This window comes from Pseudopipra pipra, chromosome 3 (assembly GCF_036250125.1).
Source record: "Pseudopipra pipra isolate bDixPip1 chromosome 3, bDixPip1.hap1, whole genome shotgun sequence".
Taxonomy (NCBI): domain Eukaryota; kingdom Metazoa; phylum Chordata; class Aves; order Passeriformes; family Pipridae; genus Pseudopipra; species Pseudopipra pipra.
Window position 1 is genome coordinate 1,942,174 of NC_087551.1, and position 15,293 is coordinate 1,957,466.

At 47.3% G+C, this 15,293-nt stretch overlaps 1 protein-coding gene across 3 annotated transcripts in view; it reads left to right on the forward strand.

Annotated features, from left to right (window-relative positions):
* CCDC85A (coiled-coil domain containing 85A) overlaps window positions 1-4,430 on the forward strand; it is a 55,297-nt gene extending 50,867 nt beyond the window's left edge. For all 3 annotated transcript variants that reach the window (XM_064651015.1, XM_064651016.1, XM_064651019.1), the window contains one exon: window positions 2,474-4,430. In XM_064651015.1, the coding sequence (XP_064507085.1) occupies window positions 2,474-2,563 (90 nt within the window). In that variant the 3' untranslated portion in view covers window positions 2,564-4,430. The remainder of the gene's footprint in view (window positions 1-2,473) is intronic.
* The last annotated feature ends 10,863 nt before the right edge of the window (window positions 4,431-15,293 follow it).

Below are 15,293 nucleotides of genomic sequence, written 5' to 3' on the forward strand. Positions count from 1 at the left end.
TTTCCAATCTCTGTCTGATTTCACTGTTGAGACATCATTATACTTTCAAAGCAGTTGGGTATTTCCTTTCTGGTTTTGCTTTCCCTTTTACCCGTCTAGTCCAGGTTAAAAGCGCAGTGGATTTGGGATAAACCGATTACAATGTTTATTATAATCTTTTCTTTTGCATTCTCACTGCAGTTCCTGCCAGGCTGTAACTCACTGTTTGTCTGCAGCCTCGTGCACTGTGGGTGTTTCACAGGAAACATTTGCCATGGCATCATTTTCCCTGTGAAAACAGGGGAATGATGACAGTTTTGGGCTCCCTAATTTCGGTGCACAGTTTGGATTGGTGCCAAGATGCAATTTGGTACCCAAATAATGACATAATGCAAACTGCCAAGGTGGATGTGTAACTCACCTTGTAGGAACTTTGTGGTGTTCTGTGACCATGTTGGTGTTTTATTGAGATAACAGAGGCAGGAATTCTCTCCTCAGGACGTGCATGTGCAGTTGGTGTTGTGCTTGGGAAAGGTGTTATTTGGGAACGTTCTTGCTTTGTATTTATATACTTGCATTGTCTTAGGAGGATGTAGCAACACGTGGCAGCAAGTTTAGAGGTAGTTTGTCGTGTATTAGTGAGCATGGAGGTAATTCCACAGCACAGGAATGTCTCCATTAAGTCTGGAGGGGTGTTCTTCATAATTGGGAATGTCTGGATTAAGTCTGGAGGGGTGTTCTTCATGATTTTCCTCAGGCTACTGGTAAGTTTAGTTTGCAGCACCCTCACTTGGGCTGGGAGCTGCAGGGAAGGTGGGATATTCCAGTTAGGATTGGGGGTGTAGCTGGGCAGGAGGGCTGAAATTCCTGCTGAAATTCTAAATGAAATTTTGTACCCCCCCTTGTCACTCGTCACCTCTCTGGGGCCCTTGCACGTGTCTGTCCCTTGCTGCCACTCAGGGGTCACTTGTTCAGCTGGAAAGAAAGGAAGTGTCACCTTCCAGTTTATTCCTGGGTCAGCAATAGCTGCTTGGTAAATATTGTCTCAATATTTATTGCCCAGGGAAGTTGTTGAAGGGCACGTGTAGGCACAGTGTGCCTTCCCACAGGAGCTCTTGTGTTTTGGTACCAGCTGTTGGACAGAATTGCCAGATCCAGCCCTGGCTGTGCCCAGACACCCAGTGTGGGAGGTGTCACTGAGCCCCCACTTCCCAGGCTTTGCCCTCTGCAGTGTCTCACACACAGCAAACACACCCAAAACACACATGTGGATTTCTGGGATGGGACTTGGGATTCCAGGCTGCAGGATCCTGCTCTGTGGAAAGCTTGCAGGCTTTGGGTTATGCCCATCCATTGGAATTAAAGACAGTTCCCTTTAAAGGACCATTATTTGTGGCCTTGTACAGTAGGACTGTAGCCCTGTTCCTTCCAATCTGGGAGTATTTCTGGTTTTCATGCCTATGCTCAGGTTTTCTGCAGCAAAGGCTCACAGGAACTGGGTTGTGTTCCCACCAATTGCACAGAATCACAGCAGGACCTTGAGGTTGTTCTGCCTTTGCTCATCAGCTGGAGGAACCACCTTTTCAGGATGTCAGCTTCCCAGGATCCAGCTGCTTTGGCTTTATTCATCTCCAGCTAATGCAGTGTCTGTTCACTGCTGGACTTTAGGCACTGGTAAAACAATAAATAACGACAATGGAAACCAGTGTTACCTTTCCTGACAGTCACATTGCTGTTGGCCCAGAGGGTGATGGGTGGTTTAGTAGCAGTTACACTTTAGCTGGTTGGGAGTTGATTATTATTAACCAGAAATACTCTGAAATTGCAGTACACAGTTTGGATGGTGGAATCACCATTCTTGTCTCTAGAGAGGCCTGGTGACACACCACCAGCTACTGCTCTCCCACTTACAGTGCATCAGTCTTCCTATAAATCATTAGAAAACACTTCCTTACATTTTTGGGGGTGTCACTTCTCTGCCTCTTTAATTCTAGTGTTGTAACAGATGATGTTAAGCACAGTATAGCACAGTGACTACGTGCACAATTCCTTGGACCTCACGAAGAACTAGGGAAATAAACACTTCTGGTGCCTTGCTTGGTTGTAAGAGAACAAGTAAATCCCTTGACAAAGAGGAGAACTGCTCTGTGCTTGTTAAACTGGAAATGTTTAGACACCTCTGGACTGATCTTTGTGCAGGAGATGTGGTTGGGGAAATAGCTGAGTTTCAGCTGAGGCCTTCAAACACCCTCAGTCTTGTGTCTGAAGCACGTGCTGGCCCATCTGTGTCCGTTTTTAATCATTTCTATCCAGCAGCATGTGCTTTCTGTGTTCAGAAGGAATGCTGTTCCCCCTGAGGAACATCCTGTGCTCCTGTCGTGTGTCCCTGCCCTGTGCTGCATGTCCCAGAGCTGTGGCATTCCAGCTGCATGTCCGTGTGAACACCGGCGCACCCTGACTGGGGATAACGATCTCTTTCCGTCCCTCCCTTTAGGTTGTGTGGAGGAAACTTGGAGATGCTGCAGGGTCGTGCCCTGGAATTAGGCAACACTTGTCAGGAAATCAGTACAAAGGACCCATGTAATGGCCTCTCTGAAGAGCGAGAGTTCGACGTGCCCACGAGAGGGAAGGAACTGGCTGTCCCCCCATCCCCACTGCCGACGGGGGGTCTGGATGCGCTGCACGAGCCTCGGCTGGACACCAGAGCTGCTGCCCGGGGGCCTGGCCGTGCCGGCAGCGTCCCCTCCTGCTGTTCCAATCGCCTGCCTAGTGACACGCTGCACCCTCACTGCAACACACCACCCCTAGGAGCACTGAGGTATCGCCATCCCAACTCCACAGATACTTGGGATTCTGCAGGAGCTGCGCGAAATAAGGTTTCTTTTGGTTAGTTACAGCGAGTCTCTAATAGGCCTGAACGAGTTTCCTGCTGGATTTGAGAGGGGTTTTTCCACCAGACTGGAGAGACGTGGATAAACTGTGCCTTTGGTCTCCGCAGTTCTGAGAAAGTCGCTTCTTAGTAACTCCCCCTTCAGTCTGTAAAGGACCCGTTAATGGTGCTTAGGCAATTCCCAGGTGATTTCTTTGCTTTGGTAGAATAACCTGCCTTTGGAGGTGCTAAAAGACCATAAAGTCCTAACCAGCCAGTAGTGTAGCATAACTACAGTCCTTGTAGTGATCCACAATTTCTTTCTAAAGGAAAGTCAAGGTAGCTTTCTCTTGATGCACATCTTCTGAAGAGGTGTAGGGTGTTGGCAGCCCTTTAGTGAACAGAATACTTAGGCATCACTATCGCAGGTCTCAGATCAGAATCTCCATCAGAATTTCTTTTGGAAAGTATTTCCAATTGTCAGGATGCTAATTTCTAACTGTTTAATTTAGAGACATGCTGGTTTATTTAACAAGAGCCTATAAGGATCTAAAAGATTGCACTGCATTATTAAAAAAAGCTTTCCTTGCCACCGTAGAGTTCTTTCAAAGAAAAAGGGTTTTATTATCCTCAGAGCATGTCTTTCATTATTAGGAGGCAGAAAGCTCTTGTTCAGATTGCCTGAGATGTGACCAGACGGCGCCCTAGATGTGCTTAGTTTATTTTTATCTCTGTGTATGACACTAGTCGTGTGTATTGAATTACAACATAGGTATTTTGTGTATATCTAAGAGCAATGATAGTTTCATGTATGAATGTGCAACAGGCTTGTGACTGAATGGCTGTTGCTTAACTTTTTACCATAGCTGAGCGTCAAAAAGAGACTAATAAAAAATAATAATAATAATAAAAAAAAGGAAAAAAATAGGAATGCAACAATTCCTGGGTTTCTGGTTTGTTCTCGGTTGCGAAGATTGGAGCCGAAGCGAGAAGCTCTGTTCTCTCTGGGCTTGGACATCCTGTACCCGTGGGCTGTTTGCTGTGGAATGGAGCTCGGTTGCTGTACAATCTTTTGTCATATAGCTGATGTAAATCTGCTACCTGTCTTCAGCCAAACTGTGTTAATTTGCAGCAGTAATTCTGTTGGGTTTTGTTGTTATTTCCACTTGGTACCACTGGATGTAAGGCCTCTGATCCAGCGTTGCTTTCTCGGGCAAAGCTCCCGTTCACTCCTTCTCCTTGAGTTGGGAATGCAGAATCCAGCCTTCTGTTTGAAACATGGCACCCCTGCGTGATTTCTGACATAGAACCCAGCCCAGGCAGCTCTGTGTTATCTTCCCACGTTGTTTTCTCCCACTGCACAGTTCGGTTGCAATTGTTGTATTCCTATCTCTGTGTGTATGAACAGCTGTGACACCTGTACTTGTGCCTGCAGGGGCTACTCGAGGGACACTGGTCTTTTGACACTTCACTTGTGTAAATTTTGATACTGTATTAAAACTATTTTTTTACAGTTCTGCATACGATGGGGTATCAAGTATCTGTGTTCATCTTAGCAATGGTAATAAATTATAGAATCCCACCCTTGTTTGCTCTCCTTTCCTGACCAAAGCTGCCAGGGGCAGTTTGCCTTGAAGGAGCTGTTGGAAATGTTTCCTGCCTGGATGAGAAATTAGCTGCATGTCGTGCATTTTTCTTCCTTTTCTTGCCAAGTGTCTTAAAAAAAAAAAAAATAATATCCCAGAGCTATGAACTTGGTTCTTTGTTTTATGCTAACGAGGAGCTGCTGTGGGCTGTGCCATGGGGCAGTGACCAGGTGCAGGCTGTTGAGCCCAGGTGGAAGTTGGTAAGTTGTGATGGAGTTGCAGACTCAGGACACCTGTGCTGGCTCCTCCTTCCTCCCAGAGCAGCTTCGAGGCGAGGACAGAGCAACATGGAGCTCCTGGAGTCCTTCTGCTCAGGTAAGAGGTGCTGGTGTGTTGGTGGGACAGGGGGAGGCTGGTTGTGTCCCACTGTCCCCACTACATCTCTGCTCCCTCCTCCCTCCATGGGCTGTGTGGGTCAGAAGTTTTCTGCAGAGCAGAAATTTCCTAACAAAAGAAAAGAAAAAGATCTTTAGTATAATCAGTATCTTGAAGCTGATCAATCCTGTGGTGGCCCCTAAAAATGCAGCCTACTAAGAGCAGAGGGCAGGCAGTGTGTGGAGAAGGGGGTCAGTGCTCTGAGGGGCCCTGGAACCTGCTGGAATATCTCTGAGCTAATGAATAAAAATCTCTGTAGCAGTTAGAGACCTTCATCCCATCTGCCTTGCTCCCTGCACACATGGTTAAGCCTTTTTCAGTGAAATGTGATTGCACCAGACCTCGTGGGCTCCTTGTGCAGTTGTTTTAGCATAATTCTGCTTCAGCTGAAAATGTGCACGTGTTCCAGGGCCATTCCCGAGCTCTGAGCTGAGCCTGAATGAGCTGTAAAATTCACTATGGAGTGAATTTTAAATAGCACTGGTGTAGTGGATGTGGGGAGTGGATTTTATGTTCTGCACTGCAGAGAAGCTGCTTTGCTGAAGGGTTAGAAGGTAAAGAATGGCACTTTGTTTTCAGCAAGTGACTGGTCTCAGTGGAGCCTGTTCCCCAAAGGCTGCAGTTGATGGACATGTTTATGAATGTGGCACAAAGCCAGTGTGCCCTTTCTAATGTTCTGAGCACCCAACCCTGCTCTCCTTTGTGCTGCCCCAACCTCTCCAACACCAAATGCCCCTCAGGGTCTCTGTGCTGCCTCCCCAACAAATACCACCCTTGCCAGGGCACTGGTTTGTTGAAGTCTTTAAATGTCTTTGAAATAAGTCCCAGGGTGGTGTGAATTCTTTCTACTGATCTCACCAGTTTGATGCAGAAGTGGCTCAGCCATTTTTTCCCTCTCTTTTGGGTGGAAAAAAGTCTTGATGTGATGACTTTTTTTTTTTTTTTGTGAGTTCCTACAGAGTGTCCCAGGAAATGCAGCTACTGGGGGTATAAATGCCAAACCCTCCTTATATCTCCACACTTGTGTTTTCCAGGCTCAGGTGAACCACATGCACAGGGACCTCAACCCAAGGCAGCACCCACGGCAGCTCTGCTCTTCCAAAATCCTGCAGGTAAGAACAGCTGACTCAGTGGCAGCTCTGCCTGGATTGAGTAAAGAGAGGTTCTGCATTCATTAATCAACCAGCAAACAGGCAGTGCAAAAATGGTGATGTGAATGAAAATCAGCTTTTAAAATAGTCTTGCTTGAATAAAAATATGACTATGTCTTAGAAGCTTAAGAGATAACCAGAGATTTATGGACAAGAGACATAAATCTGACTTGAACTGAGAGAGCTCAGACACTTCCATGCTTATAATTAGAAAATTGAGAAATATTGATGAGAATGATGAAAAAAAGTAAAAGCATAGCATGTTGTGCTGTTGATGTGAGGGCTTTACTGGCTCTGGGGAGCTCCAGCCTTGGCCAAGCATTAGTGTTCTCCTCATGCTGTGTGTGGCTGGTGGGGAAGGACCCCAGGGACTGCATCATGTGCTTCTCTCTGAAACAGTTTCCTAAACACCTGGTTCACGAAGAAGTGCCAAAATAATAATAGTGAATTATTTAATATGTTTGTTAGAACATGATAATTACTCTCCCCTGGAATAAGAACTTGTTATAATGATCTCTTCAAAGCAGTGGCTGTGGCCCTCGAGTTTGAGGTTTCTTTGGGTTTGTTTTTTTTTTTCCTCACTACTGTGAATAGGTTGAAGTAAATTTTGAAAATAATTAGTAAGTCTGCAGATGAAGAAAAGCAAAGGAAAAAATAATATTGTGAGCCCATGCCCAGCCTCTGGAAAGAAAGAGGACACAGGGGAGGGGATGAGGTTGCAGGTTATCTCGTTCAGCATGGAGGTGGAAGAGCCCCTTTGCCCTGAGCTCACCTGTGTGTGGCAGTGGTTGAGGAGTGAGAGAGAAGGTGGCTGAACCTTTTCACTGGTGACTTTATTTGTTGTTTTATCTCTGCTCTTGCTAAGTGCCAGGGCACAGGGGTGGCCCATGAGCAGTGGTGCTCCCCAGGCCTGAACACCTCACCTGTAGAGCAGGATGGCATGTGTTTTTTGAGAGGTTTTGAAAGTCCCTGGTGACAGCAGGGCACCTTGGCTCAAGTGAGCCTGTTGAGCCCTGTTCAACCATGGCACCACTCCAGGCTTAATTGTAGAGGTCGGAGAGAAAGGAAAACGTTCTCTTGGGTTTGGAGGTGGCCTTTCAAAACAGGACCTGGTTTGTTGTCAGAGTGGTGGGGACTGGCCAGGTCATCAGTCCGGGGCATGGGGCTGTTGAGCTGCTCTGTTTTTACAGGCATTAGACTTTGAAAGAGAGGAAATAATCTATAAATATGATATTTCCCTCCCCTGCTGAAGGGGAAGTGTCCACACACTGCTGTGTGTGCCCATTAGAGAGGCCCAGAGCCCACCCTGCTCAACCCTGGGAATCCCAGGAAAAGCACACGATGAAACATGGAAATGTTTCCATGGGAACTGTTCTTCTACTCCTGCTATTAAGACAGCCCTATAACACAAATGATACCAGGCCCCCATTTCTGCACCAAACTGCAAACAGTGAACGCTACAAAGGGAGCTGGTAAAGAGCAGGAGTGTAAATCAACCAAACTGCTAAATTAGGGACGTGCCTGCCTCTCCATGAAAAAGCCCAAGCAGATAAACAAAGCCCTTGGGGGAGTTAAAAAAAGGAAAAGATCATTTTAATTATAGCACATCCAGCCAACATAAACCCCATGGATTGTGTGAAATCAGGTTTGTTCTTCTGATCAGCAGCAGGAAACCCTGTAGCAGATCAAATGTGTTCTGGGAGGCCAACTTGCTAATTGCTGCTCCTCGCTGAGCCAAAGCAAGCTATTTAGACAAAGGAGAGAATTCACTTCTTATTTAGTATTAATTATGAAATAGCATGTCTGGATGGGCTTCACAATAACACTACATTTCCTGGGGGGAAAAAATGTAGTTCTAATCCTGTGAAGTAAGTGGAGAATTAACCTGTTGCTTCAGGCAGGAGTCCCAACATGTGCTTGCAGTTAGGTGCAAGATGAGTGAGGTCTTGATTGTTCAACCACAGCAAATTATGAAACTCATTTTAAAGCCTTCTTTATGAGCAGTTTTGTATGTTCTGACCTTACACTGATGTTAAAACAGCGTGACTTTTTTTTTTGTCAAGACTTTCACACTTCCCCTTGGTTTTTATTTTTAAAGCCTGTTATGGCCACTTTGCAGCATCTCATTGTCTTCTCTCTAAAGATTCTGGAGTATTTGGGGGCTTGGATTTGTTGCTGGGACAGTCTCACTTTGTGTTGAGTGGAGGTTTTGGTTTTGTGGAGTTTTGTAGGGGTTGGATGAAGAGAAGGAGTAGGAATCGGCTGGGGGTCAAGGCTGCTTCCTACCATGATGTAGCAGGTCCTAGGATTGCTCTGGTTTATCTTCCTTTCACATGCAGCTTAGAACATGCACAGCTGCCAGAACTGCTCTGGGAGGCCCTTGCTCTGAGCGCTGCCATCGCCAAACACAAATCTTCCACAGCAGGGGAAGGAATGTGCTCTCCAGAGGAACAAAATGCCACAAATGGCGTGAGGGCCTCTAAATCACAGGCTTTGTGGTTCGGTTTCTGCCTTGCTGAACCGCAGTGCCCTCTGCCCCTGCTTGGCTGCCTCCCAGCAGTGCCATCCGTCAGCTCCCTGCCATGGTGTCACCCCTCTGTGCCCGGGCACTGGCACTGCCCTCAGCCTGGAACTGAGAGCACCAGGTCTCTAGGGCTGCAAGGAGACCATATGTTAGATGCCTTTTCATGCTGAAATCACTTTTTAATGAAAGCACATCATAGCCACTGAACCTTTCATAAACATGCACGAATTGAGAGCTGGATCTATGCACATCTTCATTGTGGAAAACTTTTCCTTATATCTGCCCAGGATTTCCCATTTGTGTGTCATCTTTACACTGGGCACCTCTGGGGGGAGAGAGGCACATGCCTTGTGCTCCAGTCTCTGGCCATGCTGGTGGTCTCCATGGACTCATTCCTGTATGCCCATGTCCATCTGGGGAGCCCAAAACAGGACCCAGTGCTCCAGATGCATCAGCAGAGGGGAAGGATCACCTCCCTCAGCCCTGGTTTATAAGCCCTGTAATGCTGTAGTTACAAAGGTAGTGCTGGGCCCCTGGCAGAATGGAAACTACAGGAATGCTCATATAGAGTATCCATAATCCATATGTGCTTTTGTTAAGTAATGACTTTACTGCACCCAGCAAAAATGTTTCTGTGAGCGCCGATGGAAAGCTGAGCAGGATGGGAAGGCAGGTGTGTGCCAGCAGCAGGCAATAAATGTGCTGCTCTGAGGGCATTTTGGAGACATTTCCAGATTAAAGAATGAGTGGTTGGTTAAAAAAAAATACAAATAAGTGAAAAATAGACTACTTGAGGCTCTTGGAGCTGCTTCCCTCAGCCCTTTGAAGCTCTGCCTTTCCTCGGAGGATAGTTCCTGTGACCGTGGACTTGGCTTTTTCCCTGCTAATATCCGTACTTTAGCAGGAAAAAAGAACAGTGGAGAGAAGAGGCACTTGATAACAGTCAGACAGCGATCAGTGCCCAGACTAGTGCTGATAAGGTTTTATCTTTGATCTTGACGAGTTAATTGATGCTCAGTGGTGCTCAGGTCTCAGCTGGAAATGTCCTCGCCCGGTTAAGGAAGGGAGCAAGGGCTTGGTCCTGCTCTGTCCCAGACCCGCTTCCCGAGGGCCAGTGAAGGGCTGCGGGTGCAGATGAGGTTTCTGGGGGGTTGAGGGGGTGCTTCTCTCCCCTCTGCTCTCCGGGGGCCGTGTCTCGATGTTTGTTCACACGATGCGGCCGGGATGGCAGGAATGGGTGGCAGCAGCTCCTTCACTCCCCTCACAGCCCCCCTGCCCCTCACGGATGCCACATCTCCCCGCAGAGCCCCCTCACAGCCCTATCTCCCACTTAGAGACCCCTCACAGCCCCCATCTCCCTTCACAGCTCCCTCACAGCCCCCCATTTTAACTCGCAGCCCCCTCACAGCTCCCTCAGCCCCTTCTCCCCCTCAGAGCCGCCTCATAGTCCCCATTTTCCCCTCACAGCCTCCATCTCCTCTCACAGCATCTCACAGCCCCCCATCTCCCCTCATACCCTCTGTCTTCCCTCACAGCCCCCCATTTTCTTTCACAGCCCCCTCAACAGTCCCCCAACTCCTCCTCGGAGCCCCCTCACAGCCCCTATCTACCCCCCATTTTCCCTTGCAGCCCCCTCATAGCCTCCATCTCCCCTCACACCCTCTATCTTCCCTCGCAGTCCCCCATTTTCCCTCACAGCCCGCTCACAGTCCCCCATTTCCCCTCACAGCATCTCACACCCTCTATCTTCCCTCACACCCCTCATTTTCCCTCGCAGCCCCCCATCTCCCCTCACAGCCCTTATCTACCCTCACAGCCCCTTCACACCCCCATTTTCCCTCGCAGCCCTTTCACAGCCTCCATCTCCCCTCACAGCATCTCATAGCCCTCCATCCCCCCTCACACCCTCTATCTTCCCTCGCAGTACCCCATTTTCCCTCACAGCCCACTCATAGTCTCCCATTTCCCCTCACAGCCTCCATCTCCCCTCACGGCCCCTCACACCCCCCATTTTCCCTTGCAGCCCCCCATCTCCACCCACAGCCCCCCATTTTCCCTCGCAGCCCCCTCACAGTCCCCCATTTCCCCTCACAGCCTCCATCTGCCCTCACGGCCCCTCACACCCCCCATTTTCCCTTGCAGCCCCCCCTCTCCACCTGCAGCCCCCCATTTTCCCTTGCAGCCCCCTCGCAGTCCCCCATTTCCCCTCACAGCCTCCATCTCTCCTCATGGCCCCTCACAGCCTCCATCTCCCACTCAGAGCCCCCTGACAGCCCCCCATTTCCCCTCACAACCCTCATCTCCATTCACAGCCCCCTCACAGCGCCGCTGGGACCTGGACCCCCACCCGCAGTGCAGGTACTTGTTATAGATATGGAAAATGCTGGGCTGGGAGGGGGGGAAAAAATGGGCTGAATTTAGACATTTCCAGTCAGTTGTGTCACAGAGGGAGTAAACTTTTCTTAGGCTGAATGGCATCTACATAAATAATGTGTGCCTCCACTTGTGGTTAACTGTGTGTCAGCAGCTGTTGGTGTCAGAGACTGGGGAAAACTTTCTGAATGCACAGTATAAAAACCGTCTTCTAAATCATATTTGCTGCATTTTAGTTTTATGTCATCATAGAAACTATATGAACAGCCAAGTCCATAAATCAGAGCGATTGCAAGAGGGGAAGATATTTAGTCTAATTACCTCATACTATTTGTTTGGATGGCGAGGAAATATTAGGCAGACTTTTTGTTTTTTTCTTCCCTAGGAGTAATTAAATATGTTCCCTAAAATGTTTCTGGCTAAACTGCCTATTAACCACATTTGTAATTCCTATTTCACACATTATTAGTCTCAGAATTCCAGTGGCCTCAACAAGAGGAGCTGAAATTATTAAATTAAGGGATGATATTAGAAGAGAGCTGTGTAACTGGTCCAAAGTAATTCTCTGCTCAGATATGTCCTCTAGGTTTTCATTTTTTACAGAGAAATAAAGATGGCCAAAGGGCAGGAAAAATATGACTGCAGTGCTGGAGTCTCAGCCGGACTGTAACTGCACACAAAGCCAGTTTTTTATTCTGCTTTCAATTACTTGAGCAATCTGTACAATATTACAACCCACCAGAAAATTAATGCTGGTTTACCAGATATTTACTTAAAAGAAAGGACCCAAATCCCTTCATGTTTCTATTGCCGCTTTACAGTTGCTGATCTGCTACCTGGGATTTCATGGGTATAAATGACTGGAAAATTACCTCAAAATGATGCATTTTCTATTCTTGTTTTGGTGTGTCTGTTGTGATTTCCTGAGGAGTAGGTAAATTACATGGAGATTGTCAAATGTAATAATTAAATTGGTTTAAAAATCAATTTCACCTTGCAAGTTGGTAGAGATAGGTGACTCTGTATGGGGTTTACTCCAGGTTTGTGGAGCCCGGGGTTAAAACCACACTTAGTTTATTTGGTCTGAGCTTAGTGTTCATGTTAGTACAGGGTGTTATTTTTTTTGGTACTCCTGAAAGGCATCTGGGAGTACCTGATGGTCTTTCCTTGGGAACACTGCTCAGAAAAACTTGGCTGTTTGATCTCTGCTCCTGAGAGAGGGTCCCTCCAATCTGCTTCTGACATCAGCCCTAGTCCTTCAAATAATTTTAGAAAAGAAAGACAGATCCCAACCACCTTTTATTATTAACACATTTTCCCTCTATTTCAAAAATTCCAACAGGAGCCTGTTTGTTTTTTTTCTTTTGTTTAAGTCAATGCAAAATACTTATTTACACAAAGAAATGCCTTTATCTGTTTGGGAGACGGGTTTGGTTTACACGTGTTACTGCTGTGCACAGGAACATTTGCTGCTGATCAGAGGGGTTTGCAAAGCAGATTTCTTCCCTTTGCCTTCTGGTTTCTCTTCCTGACTTGGGTTTTCCAGGTGCAGAATGGTCTTCACTGAGAGAAAAGCCTATCTGTGTTTTGTCGGTGCTCAGAGGGATAAAACTTTGCGGATGAGGACTGATTTCAGTCCCTCTCCTTTCCTGCCTTCATGCTGGAGTTGGTTTTGTGGCTGTGCCCAGCGAGTTGGCAGAGGCTGCTGGGCCTTGCAAAATCCTGCTGGGCTGTGACTGGAGCGGCTCCCCACTCCTTTCATCCCGTAGGAGTATGTTTGTTTTGTGTGGGAATGCCAGTCTGTCAGAGAAACAGCGTTTATCCTGCAGACAGTGACAGTAAACGTTGCCTTGCTCTAAGTCCAGGATTCCACTTCCCAGCCTCTGCTGTTGCCATGCCTTAAAGCAAAGCTGAGGGATGGAGGGAAATAATGCACAAAGGAGAAGTCTCTGAACATCTTTGCTAATGCCACCGTAGTGGGTGCTGTGAACCTCCCTGGGATGTATTGCAGGGGTGGTTTTGCTCACTCTGTGCAGTGCAGGTCTCTAAATCTGAATATGATCCTTGTGGGTCCCTTCCAACTCAGGATGTTCTGTGATATATATATATATGTGTGTGTGTGTGTGTGTCTCCTTCCTGGCCATGGAGCTTGTAGCAACCAAAAGAGGTTTCCCTCAAAATTTAGCAACGCCCGTTCGCTGGCAGGGGAGTGAGTGACTGAAGTGTGACACCTCAGTAATGGCATCTGGGAGGTTCGGTATTGGGCCAGCTCACGGCTCTGAAATGTGAAGTGCCGGAGCAAAAATGACACTTTCTGTGGTTTTTCAGTGTCTAATTATTTGCTTTGTGAATGGGAGAGCTGCTGTTTCTGGGCTGTAAACCTGACCTCATTCTCTGACCCCCCATTCTTGAACAGCAACCCCTCTTCTGAAGGCTGGGAGGAGCAGCCAGGCATTGTGCAGAAGCAAGGAGGCCCCTGCCTGGGGCTTATTGCTCCAGCAGGACTGCACATGGCACGTGGCAAAGTTCCTCCATGACTGATATGCTTTAAAAACACCTCTGTTGTAATTTTAAAGAGTGTTGATTCTTATCTGGTGGTTTGTGCAGTATATCAATTGTTTACCTAAATAGATTTTTTACCTGCTCCAGGACTTACTATGAATTTTATCCTGGCTGGCCTTAATAAATTATGTGAGACCAGAATAAAGAGGAAAGTCCAAACTGGAACCAAAGCACAAAGAAATCCTTTGTGGAGTGTGGAACTTCTTTTGGGTTTCCTCTGTAATGAATGCACAATATTTTTCTCCATTGCTAGTTTTTGGTTGTGGAAGCGAAAATATAGAGGCTGGTGATCCAAGACCGTAGAAATGAGAGGATACTAGTACATAAATCCATTTGTACTAAAATATTACACTTGTCCAGAAGATAAGTGTGTTAGTAGTGGTAGGAGAGTGATGGTTTGCTCTCAGCCCTCATAGCTGATCCCATGCAGAGCATTCCCGTGGACTGAGGGCTCAATAGATCCTCTCAGCCATCCTGGTGTAGCAGGAATCGAGGTTTTGTGTTTCACTCTTAACTCAGTGGATCAAAAGAGAGGGCAAAAAGCAGAATTGATGATTAATTTGCTGTGTGTGGAATTATTACTCTGCAAATCTGCATGGCTTAGCCCACTTCAGGGTTATACGGTCTTGCAGAGACTAATGGTAGTTGCCTGCTTGCTCCAGAGGAGCTGGTATGTTTTAAAAAAATCTGTATTAGAAATTGGAAGAATTTTCAAGAGCCTTGGGGCCCACGGAGAAAGAAGGTTTAAGTTTTCATGTCTGTGCTCTCTGTTTAAGTGGTTGTCAGCATGCTTGACCGTAAAGTGAATGTTGCTGAACAGGTCACAGACTTTTAAAAGTGAGTTTGATATTGTTGCGAGGCAAGAAATAACCAACGAGCGGGTTTTCCTGCAGTCAGTCTTGCGTGGCCATTTAGAGCTGATGATGCAGCCACAGGTTGTTAAACAATTTTAAGCAGGCCCATTTCAAACCGTGTAAAACTAACGTTTAATGAAGCGAAACGCAGATCAATGGGAAATTTTGTGCACTGGCTCAGCTGTATTGATTGCAAGGTTCAAAGAGTTTCGGTGTGGACCTATTAAACATCTATAACGTTCGGGTTGGAACGGTGCTTGGCAAATGCTAACAAGGCTGAAAATAACTCCTGCTTTCCAATGATGTGCTGCTTTTCGGTCAGTAGGGAGCGGTTGGTCACACAGGAGATGCTCCTGGGATCAGGTGTCAGAACTCTCCCTGGGCCCTTGCGTTGTTCCCCAGGGTGATTTTGCCCGTTCCACACGGACATGCATTTGTACAAGGGCTAAACCTGGTGTGTGACAGTTCTCAGCCCGTGAGCAGTTGTCCCTCCTGCAGCATGTGCCTTGCGGCTCATTGCACAGACATTGCACAAGGCAAGGACCCGCTGGAGGCTGCGTCTGCCACAGCGGCTCTTTGGTCGAGCAGAGTGTTGATTTAGCGGTACTTGGCCCTGGCACACTAAGAGCTGGATCCTGGCTCCAGCCTGGCCCCCTGCTGAGAGGCCTGTAATTTGTAACCACTCAAGGATGCCGGCGGCTCTTCCTGCGCTCCGCAGATCTGTCCCGTACTCGGCAGCCTCAGCCCAGTCGTGCCCCCTCCTGCCCGGCAGCGGGCTGGGAATGGGAAGATGTACGATCGGGCAGCGCTGCAAAAATAAAATCAATACAGATCAACCGAAGGGTTTTAATCTTGCCTTGTAATAACTCCTTATCTCTCCATCCCCCATATTCATTACAAATGTGGTGTCGTTGAGCACTGCTGGCTTGCAAATCAAAATGTTCCCGATTCAGTGTCGTG